This window comes from Heptranchias perlo, chromosome 5 (genome assembly GCF_035084215.1).
Source record: "Heptranchias perlo isolate sHepPer1 chromosome 5, sHepPer1.hap1, whole genome shotgun sequence".
NCBI lineage: Eukaryota > Metazoa > Chordata > Chondrichthyes > Hexanchiformes > Hexanchidae > Heptranchias > Heptranchias perlo.
The window spans coordinates 128439326-128458507 of NC_090329.1; the positions used below are offsets into that span (position 1 = coordinate 128439326).

The following is a 19182-nucleotide window of genomic DNA, read 5'->3' on the forward strand; positions in this document are numbered from 1 at the left end:
TCGAATCAATTTGGGTGGAGGTAAGAAACAGCAAGGGAAAGAAATCACTGGTGGGACGAGTATATAGGCCCCCTAACAGCAGCTACACTGTAAGGCAAAGTATTAATCAGGAAATAAGGGGGGCTTGTAAAACAGGTAATGCAATAATCATAGGCGATTTTAACTTTCACATAGATTGGACAAATCAAATTGGCAAAAATAGCCCTGAGGAGGAGTTCATAGAGTGTATTAGGGACTGTTTCTTAGACCAATACGTCAGGGAACCAACCAGGGAACAGGCCATTTTGGATCTGGTAATGCGTAACGAAACAGGATTAATTAATGATCTTAAAGTAAAGGATCCCTTGGGAAGCAGTGATCATAACATGATAGAATTTCACATCCAGTTTGAGAGCGAGGATCTTGGGTCTGAAACTACTGTATTAAACTTAAATAAGGGCAATTATAAAGGAATGAGGGCGGAATTGGCTAAAGTGGACTGGGTGAGCAGATTAGATGGTATGATGGTGGATAAACAATGGCAAACATTTAAAAAGATATTTTATGACTCGCAACAAAAATATATCCCTGTGAGGAGGAAAGACTCCACAAAAAGGGTGAACCAACCATGGCTAACTAAGGAAGTCAAGGATGGTATCAGGTTAAAAGAAAAAACATAAAACATACAACATGGCAAAGATTACTGGTGAGCCCGAAGATTGGGAAAACTTTAAAAACCAGCAAAGGATGACTAAAAGAATAATAAAGAGGGAGAAAATAAATTATGAGAGCAAACTAGCAAAAAATATAAATACTGACAGTAAAAGCTTCTACAAGTATATAAAAAGGAAGAGGGTCGCTACAGTAAACACTGGTCCCTTAGAGGATGAGATTGAGGAAATAATAATGGAAAACAAGGAAATGGCAGAGGAATTGAACAGATATTTTGTATCTGTCTTCACAGTAGAAGACACTAATAATATACCAATAATAGTAGAAAATCAAGGGGCAAAGGAGGAACTAAAAACAATCACTATCACAAGAGAAAAAGTACTAGGTAAACTAATGGGTCTAAAGGCTGACAAGTCCCCTGGACCTGATGGCTTGCATCAGAGGGTCTTAAAGGAAGTGGCTGCAGAGATAGTGAATGCATTGGTTGTAATCTTCCAGAATTCACTAGATTCTGGAAAGGTCCCAGCGGATTGGAAAACCGCAAACGTAACACCCCTAATCAAGAAGGGAGTGAGACAGAAAGCAGGTAACTATAGACCTGTTAGCCTAATCTGTCATTGGGAAAATGCTAGAATCCATTATTAAGGAAGTAGTAGCAGGACATTTGGAGACTTATAATACAATCAAGGAGAGTCAACATGGTTTTATGAAGGGGAAATCGTGTCTGACAAATTTATTGGAGTTCTTTGAGGAAGTAACGGGCAGGGTGGATAAAGGGGAACCAATGGATGCAGTATATTTGGATTTCCAAAAGGCATTCGATAAGGTGCCACATAAAAGATTACTGCACAAGATAAGAGCTCATGGTGTTGGGGGGAACATGCTGGCATGGATAGAGGATTAGCTGACTAACAGAAAACATAGAGTCGGAATAAAAGGGTCATTCTCAAAATGGCAATCTGTAACTAGTGGGGTGCCGCAGGGATCAGTGCTGGGGCCTCAACTATTTACAATATATATCAATGACTTGGATGAAGGAACAGAGTATCTTGTAGCCAAATTTGCTGATGATACAAAGATAGGCGGAAAAGCAAGTTGCGATGAGGACACAAAGTGTCTGCAAAGGGATATTGACTGGTTAAGCGAATGGGCAAAAATTTGGCAGATGGAATATTACGTGGGAAAAGGTGAGGTCATCCACTTTGGGAGGAAAAATAAAAAAGCAAAATATTATTTGAATGGAGAAATATCACAAAATGCTGTGGTACAGAGGGATCTGGGTGTCCTCGTACATGAAACACAAAAAGTCAACATACAGGTGCAGCAGGTAATCCGGAAGGCAAACGGAATATTGACCTTTATTTCTAGGGGGATGGAGGAGAAAAGCAGGGAAGTCATGCTACAACTGTACAGGGTGCTGGTGAGACCACACCTGGAGTGCTGCGTACAGTTCTGGTGCCCTTATTTAAAGAAGGACATACTTGCATTGGAGACAGTTCAGAGAAGGTTCACTAGGTTGATTCCGGGTATGGAAGGGTTGTCTTATGAGGAAAGATTGAACAGGTTGGGTCTATACTCATTGGAGTTTAGAAGAATGAGAGGAGATCTTATTGAAACATACAAGATGCTGAGGGGACTCGATAGGGTAGATGCTGAGAGGATGTTACCCCTCATGGGGGAATCTAAAACTAGGGGGCATATTCTCAGAATAAGGGGTCACCCGTTTAAGACGGAAATGAGGAAGAAATTCTTCTCCCAGAGGGTCGTGAATCTTTGGAATTCTTTACCCCAAAAAGCTGTGGAGGCTGAGTCATTGAATACATTCAAGGCTGAGTTAGACAAATTTCTGATCAGCAAGAGAGTCAAAGGATATGGGGAAAAGGCAGGAAAGTGGAGTTGAGGTAAAAATCAGATCATCCATGATCTCATTAAATGGCAGATCAGGAGAGGAAGAGCCAAAAAGGAGAGAAAGAGAAGCAGGAGACAGCACAGGGAGAAGGAGAAAAGAACACAAGAAATAGGAGCAGGAGTAGGCCATATGGCCCCGCGAGCCTGCTCCACCATTCAATAAGATCATGGCTGATCTTCTACCTCAACTCCACTTTCCCACCCGATCCCCATATCCCTTGATTCCCTTGGTGTCCAAAAATCTATCGATCTCAGTCTTGAATATACTCGATGACTCAGCATCCACAACCCTCTGGGGTAGAGAATTCCAAAGTTTCACAACTCTCTGAGTGAAGAAATTTCTCTTCATCTGAGTCCTAAATGGCCGACCCCTTATCTTGAGACTATGACCCCTAGTTCTAGACTCTCCAACCAGGGGAAACAGCCTCTCAGCATCTACCCTATCAAGCCTTCTAAGAATTTTATACGTTTTAATGAGATCACCTCTCATTCTTCTAAACTCCAGAGAATCTAGGCCCATTTTACTCAATCTCTCCTCATAGGACAGCCCTCTCATCCCAGGAATTAATCTAGTGAACCTTCATTGCACTGTCTCTAAGGCAAGTATATCCTTCCTTAGGTAAGGAGACCAAAACTGTACGCAGTGGAGGGAAGCAGAAAACAAGAGAGACAGAGAATATTCAGCAACACAAAGATAACAGGGACTAGTAAGAGAGGCCGGACGCTCTGGCTTAGCATGAGCAGTGGCACAGGAGATGCATTTGTGATAATGTATCAAAAGTCTTCCGAATAAACATTCTGTAAAAGGACGGCATCTGTCACACCTTTTTCACCTTCCTCAATGACTTTTAATCAGTTAAATTTATTGCAACTTCCCCAAAATTTACTCTACTCTAACCAATTTTTTAAAATTATTTCCGATTGGCTGATTCAATTACATTATCAATTCCCAGCCCTCACTCCTACTTTCCCAACAGCTACAGCAGACCATGGGGAAGTATGTTAAAATAAACTAAAAACAATGCAACAGTTCCACACTAGGTGTAACTGGAGGAATGTTTAAACTGTTTAAAGAATGATTTTTACAATTATTTACACTTTCAACCTCCTGAACTTAGGAGTTGCAAAGCCGTGGTGTGTTTTAGCTCCCTCTCTCTGAAAACATACCAGTTTCCATGCTATCTCCAACTTGTTAATTGACCAATCAATCAAACAAACCCAGGGCTCTTTTCACTAGCCTGTCCTATCACTGAACCCACCATTCACTTCAAGAACTACAAGCCATAAAGAAGTCGACACCAACACACCACTTTACATGGCATAATGTTCCCATCCTTATGAAGTAGCATATCTATTAAAGGGACAGACAGACACCATTTTACATGGCCAAATGTTCCCTTCCTCATAAAGCAGCACATCCATTTAAAGGATACACAGACACACCATTTGACATGGCATGATAGTCCTGTCCATATAAAGCAGCACATTCTCCGACTTACGGGAGATTCATTAAATCTTCGGTTACAAGTGAATCTGTTAGGAACTAAATGTGATTACAGCCATATTGACATCGGACAGGAGAATACATGAAAAACATGCTAGAATGGAGAGAGAATAGAGAGGCACTCACTTTGTGGTTCATGATTTTCCCGTAAGTCTCTACTAAAGATTCAGCGTAAAAAGGAGTCTCCCCGAAAAGCATTTCATACATGCAAACGCCTAGTGACCACCAATCACATTCTGGCCCGTACTTTCCTTTGCCGTCTTCCATGGCCTGCAGGATTTCAGGGGAAATATAGTCAGGGGTCCCCACTGCCACAGAAGACTGGACCTGTGTCAGAAAAATAAGCATTAGATATCTTGGAATCACACTGAAGCTCGATCACCAAAAACAAGTCAAGAATCAATACCGCACCCACCCCCCCCAACTCACCGCGCGCACACACACACGCACGCACACGTTTGCTTAATGTCAGGTTCCACATGTACGCTGACCACACCCAGCTTTAACTCACAACCACCTCCCTCGACCCTTCCTCTTTTTCTCATTTGACACATTGCTTGTCCGACATCCAGTACTAGATGAGCAAAAATTTCCTCCAACTAAATATCGGGAAGACAACATCCATTGTCTTTGGTCCCAGCAGCAAACTCCGTTTCCTAGCCACCGACTCCATCCCTCTCCCTGGCCACTGTGTGAGGCTGAACCAGACTGTTCGCCACCATGGCGTCCTATTTGACCCTGAGATGAACTTTCGACCACCTATCCGCTCCATCACCCAGACTGCTTATTTCCACCTCCGTGATGTCGCCTGTCTCCGCCCCTGCCTCAGCCCATCTGCTGTTGAAACACTCATCCATACCTTTGTTACCTCTACACTTGACTATTCCAATGCTCTCCTGGCAGGCCTCTCAACTTCCACCCTCCATAAACTTGAGCTCATTCAAAACTCTGCTGCCCGTATCCTAACTTGCACTAAGTCCCATTCACCCATCACCCTGTGCTCACTGACCTATATTGGCTCCCAGTCCGGCAACGCCTCAATTTTAAAATTCTCATCCTGGTTTTCAATCACTTCATGGCCTCACCACTACCTATCTCTGTAATCTCCTCCAGCCCTACAACCCTCCAAGATCTCTGCGCTCCTCCAATTCTTGCCTTTTGAGCATCCCCGATTTTAATCGCTCCACCATTGGTGGTCGTGCCTTCAGCTCCAGAGGCCCTAAGCTCTGGAATTCCCTCCCTAAACTTCTCAATGCACAAGTAACTTCTGATGGACCAGTTCTGATGAAAGGTCATTGACCTAAAACATTAATTCCGTTTCTCTTTCCACAAAAGCTGCCTGACCTGCTGAGTGTTACCAGCATTTTCTTTTTTTATTGCACGAATAACTTCTCAGATTTTAATCCCCGCTCCCCAGCAACCACCTCCCTAGTCGGCACTATCCAAGATCAGCTGTTCACTGTGAAGAGTCTGGGTCTGCGTCATGCTGGTTAGACAATTTTTATTCTTTGGCCAGCAGTAATTCCTCCCTTTGGCAATGGGATAATTCACCCTCACCTGCGAATCGTGGCCTAGCAGTAACTACTAACTGCTGCATTTCAAAGCAGATTCCAATAAGAAAGTATTTATATAGCACCTTTCACAATGTTCCAAAGCACTTTACAGCTAATGAAGTACTTTTGCAGTGTAGTCACTGTTGTAATATAAGAACATAAGAAATAGGGGCAGGAGTAGGCCTTCCAGCCCCTCGAGCCTGCTCTGCCATTCAACAAGATCATGGCTGATCTTCTACCTCAACGCCATATTACTGCACCATCCCCATATCCCTTGATGCCTTTAATATCTAGAAATCTATCAATCTCTGTTTTGAATGTACTCAGTGACTGAGCCTCCACAGCCCTCTGAGGTAAAGAATTCCAAAGATTCACCACCCTCTGAGTGAAGAAATTTCTCCTCAACTCACTCCTAAATGGCCTACCCTTATTCTGAGACTGTGACCCCTGGTTCTAGACTCCCCATCCAGGGGAAACATCCTCCCTGCATCTACCCTGTCGAGCCCTGTAAGAATTTTGTATGTTTCAATGAGATCACCTCTCATTCTTCTAAACTCTAGAGAATACAGGCCTTATCTACTTAATCTCTCCTCATGTAATGTAGGAAATGCGGCAGCCAATTTGCACACAGCAAAATCCCATAAACAGCAATGTGATAATGACCAGATAATTTGTTTTTATGTGTTGGGTAAGAGATAAATACTGGCAGGGACATCTCGGAGAACTCCCCTGCTCTTCTTTGAAATAGTGCCATGGGATCTTTTACCTCCACCTGAGAGGTCAGACAGTTTAACGTCTCATATGAAAGACGGCACCTCCAACAGTGCAGCACTCCCTCAGTAATGCACTGGGGTGTCAGCCTGGATTTTGTGCTCAAGTCTCTGGAGTGGGACTTGAACCCACAAACTTCTGACTCAGAGACGAGACCACAAAGAGAATGTGAAAAAGAATTATATACAGGATATATAGTGTTAGCAATTTGCATGCGATGCTTATCCAACCCAGACACTTGTGCATTAACGGCTATCATGTTTCAGGATTTTGTTCATCATATTTTTTACATAAAATATTTGGAAAAAAAGTTACTTAAAAAGTTCTATTTTACAGGCATAGTACATTATTGCAAATGAAAGGTACTTAAGATGCTAATGAGCTAACCTTGATGTTTCCTAATCAATTGTAAATAGTAAGTAATTTGGTGGCTCATCTCTGAAATTGCTAAACACTTTTCACCCATTGTGTTGGAAGGTTTTTGATCTCTTTTTAGCTGTACAGTCAGGAATAAAACTGGGTGTCAGAGACCTTAAAAAGGCAGTCTAGCTTTTGCAACAGAGAAACTGCTGAGGTCAAAAGGCCTCAGAAAAGGTAGACTCAAAAGGTAAGTGTCTGTTTAAGTCAAGCAAATGACTCACTGAAGTGGGGCAGTGTAGCATATGCATTATTTTAATGTTATTTCAGAGCTAAGTTGTATCGATTGAACCAAGTAAATTTGATCATAGCTACTGTTCTGTACGTTCACCTTGCTGCGGAGTAAAGCAGATTAACATTTCAAAGCAAGCCTCACTTCATCTAGCGTTAACTTGGATTGTTTTGGCGAGATTGAAGAAATACGCATGCAAAATACACAGATATCTGATTCAGGTCACAAGGGGTTACACTCCCAAGTCACACCATCATACAAATAGATATGGGCAGTGCGCATCACCTCCGGTAAAAGCAAGGTGCTCAGACTGCTTAGGGGAGCAACTAACACCAATGAACCTGAAAAGGTATACGGCAGACCTGAGTTCATAGCAGGGGCCCTGAATTCAGTTATTTGATAAGATCATATAAGCGTTCTCCAAGGCAGCCTTCGAAACACACGACAACGCAAAATTGTCGAGCAGAAATTGATAGCCAAGTTCCGCACCCATGAGGACGGACTCAACCAGGATCTTGGGTTCATGTCACGCTACATGGAACCCCACCAGCGAAAAAAAAGTTATCTGTTTTTAATACAACTGGTCATTCTCTCTCTCTGTCTTTGTGATCTGACCCCTTGTGTATTCAGTATTCTGGGATGTAATGTTTCCCTGGCTAACCTGTCTGAACACCATCCACTCCTTTGATTGCTGTGATTGTCTCTCTGCCGAGGTGTGATAGGGGGCAGTTGGAAAGACTCTCTGTAATCACCAGGCATTGTTCTCTGACTATATATGCGGTGCCTTTATGGAACCCTTCACTCACCTGACGAAGGAGCAAAGCTCCGAAAGCTTGTGATTTCAAATAAAGCTGTTGGACTATAACCTGGTGTTGTGCAACTCCTTACATTTGTCCACCCTAGTCCATCATCGGCATCTCCACATCATATTAAATCCAATGCTTTTTCTGTTTTAATCATGGTTCACTTTTTTGGAGGAGATGGGGGGGGGGGGAAGGGGGATTAGAATTTGTATCAATGTTTTTCCCCCTCTTATGACTGCAGGTCACTCCAGTGGTCGCAGGTGATTGTATATATTTCTGTCCTAAAGCCTGCACTATTCATCACCCATTAGTGACCCAGTCATGCAACAAATGCCATTGTGCTTACGGAGCAAGTAGCTTTGTGGTTTTTCTTCTAGCTGCAGGGTATTTCAGTGTTCGGCGATGACCCTGCCATGTTTCTGTCCTAAAGCCTGTATCATTAATCAGAAATGCATGACCCAGATTCACACAGAAATCATGTCAGGATGTGTTAACTGCATGTTCTTAAACAGCGAGAAGTTAGCAGTTTGTTTCAGTGGCGCTGTGCTGCTGGGAGGTTTTCATAATAAGGCAACCGACTTACCTAAAATTTAATTTTCACAGTGACTCACTAACATAATCCAGGCGCAGTGTTCGCCCCACGTGGGCCTACCTTGATGAAAGCATTCCATTTATACTGATTTATTAAACCCTCCCCACATGAAAGCACCAACTCCTTGCTGGAATATGGGTTCATAGGCCCTCTGGTAAGTTCACCCAACTGACCATTCTGTACAATTGAGCCAAAAGAGTGACTGTCAACAGGCAAATTGGCCATCACAGTCAAGCCACTATTAACGTGGTTTACTTCAATTTACAGTGCCAGCCTTGGCTTTTTTTAAAATTCGTTCATGGGATGTGGGCGTCGCTGGCGAGGCCGGCATTTATTGCCCATCCCTAATTGCCCTTGAGAATTAGGCTCAGTGTAGAATTTTTGCCTCTGAGTCAGAAGGTTGAGATTTCAAGCCTCCACTTGAACACAGGCTGGCATTTCAGTGCAGTACTGAAAGAGTGTTGCACTGTCAGAGGTCCCATCTTTCCAATGAGGCATTAGACCGACTCCCTGTCTGCCTGTTCAAGTGACGTAAAAGATACCATGGCGTTACTTGAGGAAGAGCAGGGAGTCCTCCAGATGTCCTGGCCAATATTCCTCTTCCAACCAACACCCCCAAAATAGATTAACTGGTTATATATTCAATTGCTGCTTGGGATGTCCTGAGGACGTGAAAGACACTATATAAATGGAAGTTGTTTCTTTGATATTAACAGCATCATATTCTAGGGCTGGTGTGCCCGTTAGTAACAGTTACATGCTGTTTTGGTAGGATATATATACTTCACCCAGCTTCATAACAGCAGCTCTCCAGAAACAGCAGATTTTCCCTCAACTGCCCAAAATCACCTTTCTCAAAATAGTAGATAGTTTTCAAGAAGAGTGCCGGCATTAACATATTACAAAAATCAATAAATATCACATTTAACAATGTATGAACAGGAGTCCACGTTACAGAACGTGTGGCGGATCAGTGACTCATCCATTTCAAGAGCAAAACCTAACATTTTTTAATTCATTCTGGGGATATGGGCGTCGTTGACAAGGCCAGCATTTATTGCCCATCCCTAATTGCCCTTGAGAAGGTGATGGTGAGCCTTCTTCTTGAACCGCTGCAGTCCGTGTGGTGAAGGTGCTCCCACAATGTTGTTAGGTAGGGAGTTCCAGGATTTTGACCCAACGATGATGAACGGCGATATATTTCCAAGTCAGGATGGTGTGCGATTTGGAGGGGAACATGGTGATGGAGGTGACTGTGTTCCCATGCACCTGATGCCCTTGTCCTTCTAGGTGGTGGAGGTCACGGGTTTGAGAGGTGCTGCCGAAGGAGCCTTGGCAACTTACATGGCCAAATTCAAAGTTATATCACCGTAGTCTGCACACAGAAACCACCTGCTATAAAAATCTCTGTGGCTTGAAAGAAAAGTGCCAGTCCTATTATGGTCCAATAAGTCGCAGTGAAATATGTCAAAATACCGTTTTGCCTCTGTCCATTCAAGTTGGGTACAAGACTCAGAGGGAAGAGGAGAATCCAGTAGCAACAAGCACTCTGAGCAGAAATAACTCAGCGGACAGTGAGCAAAAGCATCTCAAAACCAGCAAAAACATGCAACTTTGTGGCTCAGGATACAGTGTGGGAATTGAAGGGCACACTTGTATTTTAGTACTTAAAAATAACATTTCTCTTTCAGTGTTCAACTGAAGAATCTTCACCACCACAAATTAACTGCTGGTGCTGATCCCGATTAAGATAATATTTGCTTGTGCTACAGAAGCTGTGATATGCTTTCCAATTTGCAACAATGGGATAAGCACCAAGTCTCTATATCTGTACACATGTATCAGTATACAGAGGTGAAGTTTTCTATGAAATATTAGAAGAAAAATGAATTATTAAAAGGCTTCACTGAGAATTTAGTACGTGATGAATTATACGAATAGTGTGCAGCAGACACATGTTGCTGGCAAAATGCAGCTTGTGTACCCAGCCGTGTCAGGGCAGTACTGCTGAAAAAGGTGTGTGTGCACATGCATGTGCAAGAGGGAATGAACATCAGTGCTGGTGAAGTACATAGTAAGCTTGCGTGCAAGGGTACACCTCAAGAGTGTAGAGCCAGCAAAGTGTAAGGCGTCCATGTCAGGTCTAAGGTGCTTTTAAAGGGCAGAGTGCATGAAGTCTGTGTGTTCCTCTGTCCGTCTGTCTCAGTTGTAGTGCTGGTCCAACCACGCATGTCCAGTCTGTAGTCCTGGTAAAAGGCTGTGTGAGCACGGTGTTTAGTCCTGGTAAAGGTGGTGGTGGGGGAGGGTGTGTGTGTGTGTGTGTGTGTGTGTGTGTGTGTGTGTGTGTGTGCGTGCGTGCGTGTGCGTGCGTGATAGAGAGTGAGTGAGTGAGTGAGTGAGTGAGTGAGTGCACAAGCAAACGTGTGGTGGCTGTGGTGCTGGTATATTTCTGCCTTGTGTCTGGGTTGTGGTATTGGTAATGTGCAGCGTGGTCCCCAGTGCTCAGAGTGGAAGGCGCGAGCGTGAGACACACACGTGCTGCCTGCCTGGGTTACCTGATCCTTGCTGAGTAGAGAAATCGTTCGCTGGAATGAAAAAGGAACTTGACGTGAGTATATCACAAAGATAAGTACAGTTGAGAGAGGCCATTTAGCCCAACTAGCTCAACCTGCCAAAGGTAGGCACATTGCTGCCACAAAGGTTATACTTAAACACTGTAAAAAAAAAATTATACATTTTTTATATATATATATATATATATATACACACAGTATTTGTTTAATTGCAGGTGCTACAAGCCCAAATATTAACACACAAACTGAGTGCAACATAACATATAACACTGGTTGAAAACAATAGCTAGTCAGGTATTTAGAATAAGAGGCATTTTATTCTGACAATACCCAGCTGGCTGACTTTTTGAACTGGTGCTTTGTGTAATGTTTCACTCCCTGTGTGTTTTAGTGAGGTATTTTTGTTACTATTATAAATCGAAATGGATAATAAAACAGAGTATGCATTACTTAATCAAAGTGCCACAGTTGGAACGGCCCCACACTTTCTTGGCTGCACGCAGCATTTGACAGCCCTGAGATCGGGGGCCCCGCAGCACGGAGCAAGATCTTGCGGACAGCTGGTGTGGGAAATGGAAAGTCACTCGAATACAATGAGGTGGGGGGAGGGAGGATGATTGGAGGTCGAGAGGAGGGGGAAAACTCTACAGAGGTATGGGTTAAGGCATGTCAGGGAGCTTTACTCTGCATCCAAAACATGTACCCGAACTCAGATATAAAAATGCTGGAAAATATTTTATTCCCAGTGTTCACATCTCTTGTCTTAATAAGTACAAATGCAGCAAAAGTTAATAAAACAGTTTCTCATAACTTACTGTCCCATCTTCCATGAGCTTGAGACAGGAGCCAAAGTCCGCCAGCCGGATGTGCCCGTTCACATCCAGAAGAATGTTGTCTGGTTTGATGTCCCTGCAACAAGAAAAGAACAGGTTTTAAAACAGCACAAGTTTCATCTCCACACCAAGTATCACCCACAGTGATCGGATGTCGTTTCACACAAACAGGTTTTGCCTTAGATTCACCGCTCAATTTCCCTCTCCGACTGCCCCCCCAAAACAAATCGCAGCTAATTTTTTTGTACTTAACATGCTCATTTGATCCACCTCTTTTTAAGACTCACCCTGCTCACAGTTAAGTCTATGCAGATATGGTGCTTGATGTGGGATGCAGGAAGAACGACAGGCAAAACACAGGCTAGATGTAACATTATTTCTGTACTACACACCTCCTGTGGCATTGCTCATAGTAAGTTAGATCATGCCTGCCTCCAGACATTCCTGATCCAAAGTCACTCAACTTATAAGAAATACTCAAGACATGTTAACCCTCAAAGACATCAACAGTTGTACCATGGCAATGGTACTACAAATAAGGATTTCATTTCAGGATGAATTTGTGTCTCAGACATCAGCAACAGCAGGCAAAAGTCCCTCACCCAAACCCAGTGGCAAATCAGATAAAGCTTGGAATTCAACCAATTACTGGATAAATAATTGTGTAGGATGATTACTGAGTACCTTTTAAGAGTTAAGTTACAAGTTCCGTTACATTTTCCAACGGATGACCCTGGCAACCATGTGTGCAGGAAGTGTGTCCAACTGCAGCTACTGGCTAACCGCATTTCGAAGCTGGAGCTGCGGGTGGATTCACTGTGGAGCATCCGCGATGCTGAGATTATCGTGGATAGCACGTTCAGTGAGGTAGTCACACCGCAGGTAAAGATTATGCAGGCAGAAAGGAAATGGGTGACCGCCAGGCAGAGTAAAAGGACTAGGCAGGTAGAGCAGGAGTCCCCTGGGGCCATCTCCCTCTCAAACAGATATTCCGCTTTGGATACTGTTGGGGGAGATGGCTTATCAGGGGAATGCAGCAAGAGCAAGACCGTGGCACCACGAGTGCACAGGAGGGGAGGAAAAAGAATGGGAGAGCAATAGTGATAGGGGATTCTATCGTAAGGGGAACAGATAGGCGTTTCTGCGGCCGCTGACGTGACTCCAGGATGGTATGTTGTCTCCCTGGTGCTAGGGTCAAGGATGTCACAGAACGGCTGCAGGACATTCTGAAGGGGGAGGGTGAACAGCCAGAAGTCGTGGTCCATATCGGTACCAACGACATCAGTAAAAAAAAAGGATGAGGTCCTGCAAGCAGAATATAGGGAGTTAGGAAATAAATTAAAAAGCAGGACCTCTAAGGTAGTAATCTCAGGATTACTCCCAATGCTACATGCTAGAGAGAGCAGAAATAGGAGAACAGACCAGATGAATGCATGGCTTGAGAGATGGTGTAGGAGGGAGGGTTTTAAATTCCTGAGGCATTGGGACCGATTCTGGGAAAGGCGGGACCTGTACAAGCTGGACGGGTTGCACCCAAGCAGAACCGGGACCAATAGCCTCGCGGGGGCATTTGCTAGTTCAGTTGGGGAGGGTTTAAACTAGTATGGCAGAGAGATGGGAACCAAAGGGATAGGATAAATTCAGACCAGGAAACGGGAAGCAGAAAAGTAGTTAGCGACTCAGAAAGGCAAAAGAAGCAAAGGTTAAATAGTGTTCAGCACAGGAATTTGACGGGGTTAAAGGGTACATACTTCAATGCAAGGAGTATTACAAACAAAGCAGATGAGCTAAGGGCACAGATAGACACATGGCAGCATGATACCATTGCTATAACAGAAACCTGGCTTAAAGAGGGGGATAATTGGCAGCTCAATATCCCTGGATATAGAGTTTTCAGGCAGGATAGAGTGGGTGATAAAAAAGGAGGGGGGGGGGTAGCATTATTGGTTAAAGAATCAATTACAGTTGTGAGAAGGGATGATATGCTAAATGGATCATCAATCGAGGGCATATAGGTTGAGCTAAAAAATAAAAAAGAGGCAGTCACACTACGAGGAGTGTACTATAGACACCCGAATAGCAAAAGGGAGATAGAAGAACAAATATGTAGGCAAATTTCTGAGTGCAAAAATAAGAGGGCAATAATAATAGGGGACTTCAACTACCCTAACATCAACTGGGATTCAAACAGTGTGAGGGGCACAGAGGGCGCAAAATTCTTGACTGGTGTCCAGGAGAACTTTTTTAGCCAGTACGTGACAAGCCCAACAAGAGGGGATGCAATTCTAGATTTAGTCCTGGGAAATGAAGACGGGCAAGTGGGTGAAGTGACTGTGGGTGACCATATTGGGGATAGTGACCACAATTCAGTTAGTTTTAGCATTATTATGGAAAAGTACAGAGTTAAATCAGGAGTAAACATTTTAAATTGAGAGAAGACAAATTTTACAGAACTAAGAGGTGATTTGGCAGAAATGGACTAGACACAACTACTTGAGGAGAAATCAGTGGCAAGCCAGAGGGAGGCACTAAAAAGTGAAATCCTACGGGTACAATGTGCAGACACGTCCCCTCAAAGAAAAAGGGTGGCACTGGCAAATTTAGAGCCCCCTGGTTGTCTAGAACTATATAGGGCAAGATAAAGCAGAAAAAGAAAGCTTATGACTGTCACAGAAAGCTAAATACTGCAGAAAACCTAGAGGAGTATAGAAAGTACAGGGATGATGTAAAAAAGGAAATAAGGAAAGCAAAGAAAGGACATGAAAAAATATTAGCTAGTAAGGTTAAAGAAAACCCAAAGATGTTTTATCAGTACATTAAGAACAAGAGGCTAGCTAAGGAAAAGATGGGATCTATCAGGGATGATAAGGGTAACTTGGGTGTAGAAGCAGAGGATGTGGGTATGGCTTTAAATGAATATTTTGTCTCCATATTCACAAAGGAAATGGATGATCCAGATGTAGTAGTTAAAGAGGAGAGGTGCGCATTATTGGATAAGGTAAACATAACGAGAGGGACTGGAATCCTTGAAAGTTGATAAGTCACCAGGGCCGGATGGATTGTTTCCTGGGCTATTGAAGGAAGCCAGGGAGGAAATAGCGGATGCTCTGAGGATCATTTTCCAATCCTCACTAGATACAGGGGAGGTACCAGAGGACTGGAAGACTGCAAACGTAGGAACCGTTGTTTAAAAAGGGTACGAGGGAAAGGCCGAACAATTATAGGCCGGTCAGACTTACCTCGGTGGTGGGCAAACTATTAGCTTATCCTATCTCTCAGTATTGATTCTGTCACTTAGAAAGGCATGGTTTAATCAGGGATAGTCAGCATAGATTTGTTCAGCAAAGGTCATGCCTTACAAATCTGATTTAATTCTTTGAGGAAGTGACATGGAGGATTGGTGAGGGTAGTGCAGTGGATATTGTCTACATCGATTTTAGTAAGGCATTTGACAAGGTCCCACATGGCAGACTGGTCAGAAAGGTAAAAGCCCATGGGATACAGGGAAATGTAGCGAATTAGATCCAAAATTGGCTCAGTAACAGGAAACAAAGGGTAAAAGTCGATGGATGTCTTTGCGAATGGAAATCCGTTTCCAGTGGTGTGCCACAGGGCTCAGTGTTGGGTCCCTTGCTGTTTGTGGTATATATTAATGATTTGGACTTGAATGTGGGGGTATGATTAGCAAATTTGCAGATGACACAAAAATTGGCCGTGTAGTTGACAGTGAAGAGGATAGCTGTGGACTCCAAGAAGATATCAATGGGTTGGTGGAGTGGGCGGAAAAGTGGCAAATGGAGTTCAACCCGGAGAAGTGTGAGGTAATGCACTTCGGGAGGGCAAACAGTAAAAGGGAATACGCAGTAAACGGGAATATATTGAGAGGGGTAGAGGAAGTGAGAGACCTTGGAGTGCATATGCACAGGTCCCTGAAGGTGGCAGTACAGGTAGATAAGGTTGTGAAGAAGGCATACGGAACGCTCTCCGTTGTTAGCCGATGTATAGAATACAAAAGCAGGGATGTAATGATGGAACTGTGTAAAACGCTGGTAAGGCCACAGCTGGAGTATTGTGCGCAGTTCTGGTCACCACATTACAGGAAGGTCGTAATTGCTCTGGAGAGAGTGCAGAGAAGATTTACAAGAATGTTGCCAGGGCTTGAAAATTGCAGCTATGAGGAGAGATTGGATAGGCTGGGGTTGTTTTCCTTGGAGCAGAGGAGGCTGAGGAGAGACTCGATTGAGGTGTACAAAATTATGAGGGGCCTAGATAGAGTAGACAGGAAGTACCTGTTTCCCCTAGCAGAGAGTTCAAGAACGAGAGGACATAGATTTAAGCTGATTGGCGGAAGGATTGGAGGGGACATGAGGAAAAACTTTTTTACCCAGAGGGTTGTGGGTGTATGGAATTCGCTGCCCAAATTGGTGGTGGAGGCAACGACCCTCAACTCTTTGAAAAAGTACCTGGACCTGCACCTAAAGTGCTGTAAGCTGCAGGGCTACGGACCGGGTGCTGGAAGGTGGGATTAGAATGAGCACCTGATTGTTCTTCGAGCCGGCACAGACACGATAGGCCGAATGGCCCCCTTCTGTGCTGTACCTTTTCTATAATAATTTTTTTAGTGTACAATAAAGAGTTGCCCAAAATAGTTGTCATTTCATAAGAATCTATTGGCGAAACTTTTTTTTAAACAGCCTGATTTTAGGAGGGAAGAGACATTATATTGTGTTTGGAGACCACTCCACCGTGCCAATCGGAGTCCTCCTTCAAAAGCCTCTAAAAAGCCCACCTCCCGCTTAACCTTTTCCACCTTCTACTCAGTGGTGTCCTCTCCCACTTTTGACTAAAGTTGCTCTCCTCTTCCCTCCCCTCCCCCACTGAAGGCTCTGCCTCATGCTGGAGTACTGTTCCACGCATGTCTGTCGCCCTCCAGTACCTCGCTCAAGTGACTCATTGCTCACGAGAGCCCAAAATAGCCTTGGTAGCTACTCAACTACTAGAAGAATCACAGTCAAGCCCAATCCTGTCCTCACCCAAGCAAATTTTCCAGCAGTGGTCGCTGTATAACTAGCAGGATCATGACCTGGGTTGATGCGCCAGCCCCAAGCTGAGGTCATGAGGACAACTGTGGTGGCCCAACTGTTGCTCCAGCTGAGACCAACTAACCAAGCACAGTCAAGGCTCGGAGCCTGCCACCTTCCTGATCTGTTTAGTATATGTACATAGAGTCATTGGGGCGCCCAGAAGGTTATTTACATTCTTGTGAAAATGATAAGCGTGGAAGGCTCCTAACGCAACAGCTGCACACCAAGCTTGTATGTCTTACACTATATCAGGAGCTATATGTAGTTCTGCTAAAATATTTCTGGCACCAGTCAATGAGGTACTTTTCAATTGTAGTCACAATTGTAAAGGTATAATCACTGAGCCACTTCCAAATCCTTTTCAGCCTCTGCCAGTAGAGACCCTTCTATGCAATCGACATGCGAAGCTCCTTGGGACATTTTTCTACATTAAAGGTGCTCCATAAATGCAAGGGTTTGTTGTTCCTATGTGCATTACCATACATCTGTATGCAGAGGCTGAACCAATGAGGAAGAATGAAGATGATAAGACCTCCCTCACTACTTGGATAAAAATCCACCCCTAGGTACAAAGCTCCCTTTTGGTCTGACCCTTATTTCTCTTTCTAATCGGGTACAGTTTGAAGCTGCTGTACTGTTTTATGTTTCAGTGTTCTTTGATGTTTCACTCAGGTCTTTGCCAAGCTCCACTAGCTCACTGGTCCTCTGGTGCAGCAACTTCAAAATACACTTCTCATTTTCAAATCCATCCACCTCATTTTATCTGAGGAATCTTCTCCCAACAGTATGTCCCTGCTGCTCCCTCCACGCCTTCAACTCTTGTTTATAACCCATCTCCTGCTGCTCCCTCATCTCCTTCAATTCTTGTCTATAACCCATCTCCTGCTGCTCCCTCCACTCCTTCAATTCTTGTCTATAATCCATCTCCTCCAGCTACCTCCACTCCATCCAGCTTCTGTCACTTCGCCCCTGCCCTATGAAATTTTCGCCGAAAACCGCTCCACCATGTCATTGAGTCTTCCTTCAAAAGCCTCTGAAAAGTCCAGCTCTTCAACCTTGGGCTTACTTCTGCCTGCTTAACCATTCCCACCTTCTACTCAGTGGTGTTCTCTCCCACTTTGAGCCTCGAGTCATTCTTCTGCCTGAAGGGCTCGATATAAATGCAAGTTGTTGATGCCTTGTCTGGTCGAAGAACAACTGGATACGAACTTCTATGCAGGAGAGCATGGGAAAGTCACCCGATGAAACATGGTGCAAAGTCACTAAAGAGGACTGTCGTTCTGCAGTAATAGTGTAGGTATGTGCGTGAGCATGCAAGTGTGCCTGCGTGATAAACAAAAGAATCCAAGCTCTGCTTGCCTGTGAAATCCAAACCCCGAAGCACTTCATGACACTTTGAATAACAAATTACAACAGTTTTAAAAAGGATTTTTCATTCCAGTTTGACAGTGTTTACAGAAGAACGCAAAGGTGAGCAGCAGTTAGAGTAAACCCAACTTTTTCTGTGTTGCATAATGGATAGAAGCTGGTACTGTATTGAGGAATATGGAGAGGCAAGTCAGCACAAGAATATACTTAAAGAGATTGGCAAAATGGAATGAGTCAGTGTTTCTACAGCTCTCCACACACAATGAAATATCTCGGAGCATGTAACAGCACGGACTAGAGACCAAAGGCAAAGTCAATGAATCATAGAAAGGTTGCAGCATGGAAGGAGGCCATTCAGCCCTTCGAGTCCATGCCGGCTGCATGCAAGAGCAATCAAGCTAATCCCACTCCCCACCCTATCCCCGTAGACCTGCAAATTTTTTCCTTTCCATTACTTAGTCAATTCCCTTTTGAAAGCCATGATTGAATCTGCCTCCACCACCCACCCCTGGCAGCACATTCCAGATCCTAACCACTCGCTGTGTTAAAACGGTTTTTCCTCATATCATCTTTGGTTCTTTTGCCAATCACCTTAAATCTATGCTCTATGGTTCTTGACCCTTCCACCAATGGGAAGAGTTTCTCTCTATCTACTCTGTCTAGACCCTTCATGATTTTGAATACCTCTATCAAATCTCCTCGCAACCGTCTCTGCTCCAAGGAGAACAACCCCAGCTTCTCCAGTCTATCCACGTAACTAAACATAAGAACATAAGAAATAGGAGCAGGAGTAGGCCAATTGGCCCCTCGAGCCTGCTCCGCCATTCAATAAGATCATGGCTGATCTGATCCTAACCTCAAATCTAAATTCATGTCCAATTTCCTGCCCGCTC

At 43.9% G+C, this 19182-nt stretch overlaps 1 protein-coding gene across 4 annotated transcripts in view; it reads right to left on the bottom strand.

Moving 5' to 3' along the window:
- LOC137322105 (serine/threonine-protein kinase MRCK alpha-like) overlaps positions 1-19182 on the bottom strand; it is a 499456-nt gene that overhangs the window by 133740 nt on the left and 346534 nt on the right. For 2 of the 4 annotated variants that reach the window (XM_067985192.1, XM_067985190.1), the window contains exons 6-8: positions 11820-11913; positions 10987-11016; positions 4190-4390 (exon numbers count right to left, since the gene is read on the bottom strand). In XM_067985192.1, coding sequence (XP_067841293.1) covers positions 4190-4390; positions 10987-11016; positions 11820-11913 — 325 coding nt within the window. The remainder of the gene's footprint in view (positions 1-4189; positions 4391-10986; positions 11017-11819; positions 11914-19182) is intronic. The other 2 variants (XM_067985191.1, XM_067985193.1) reach the window with 1 other exon arrangement.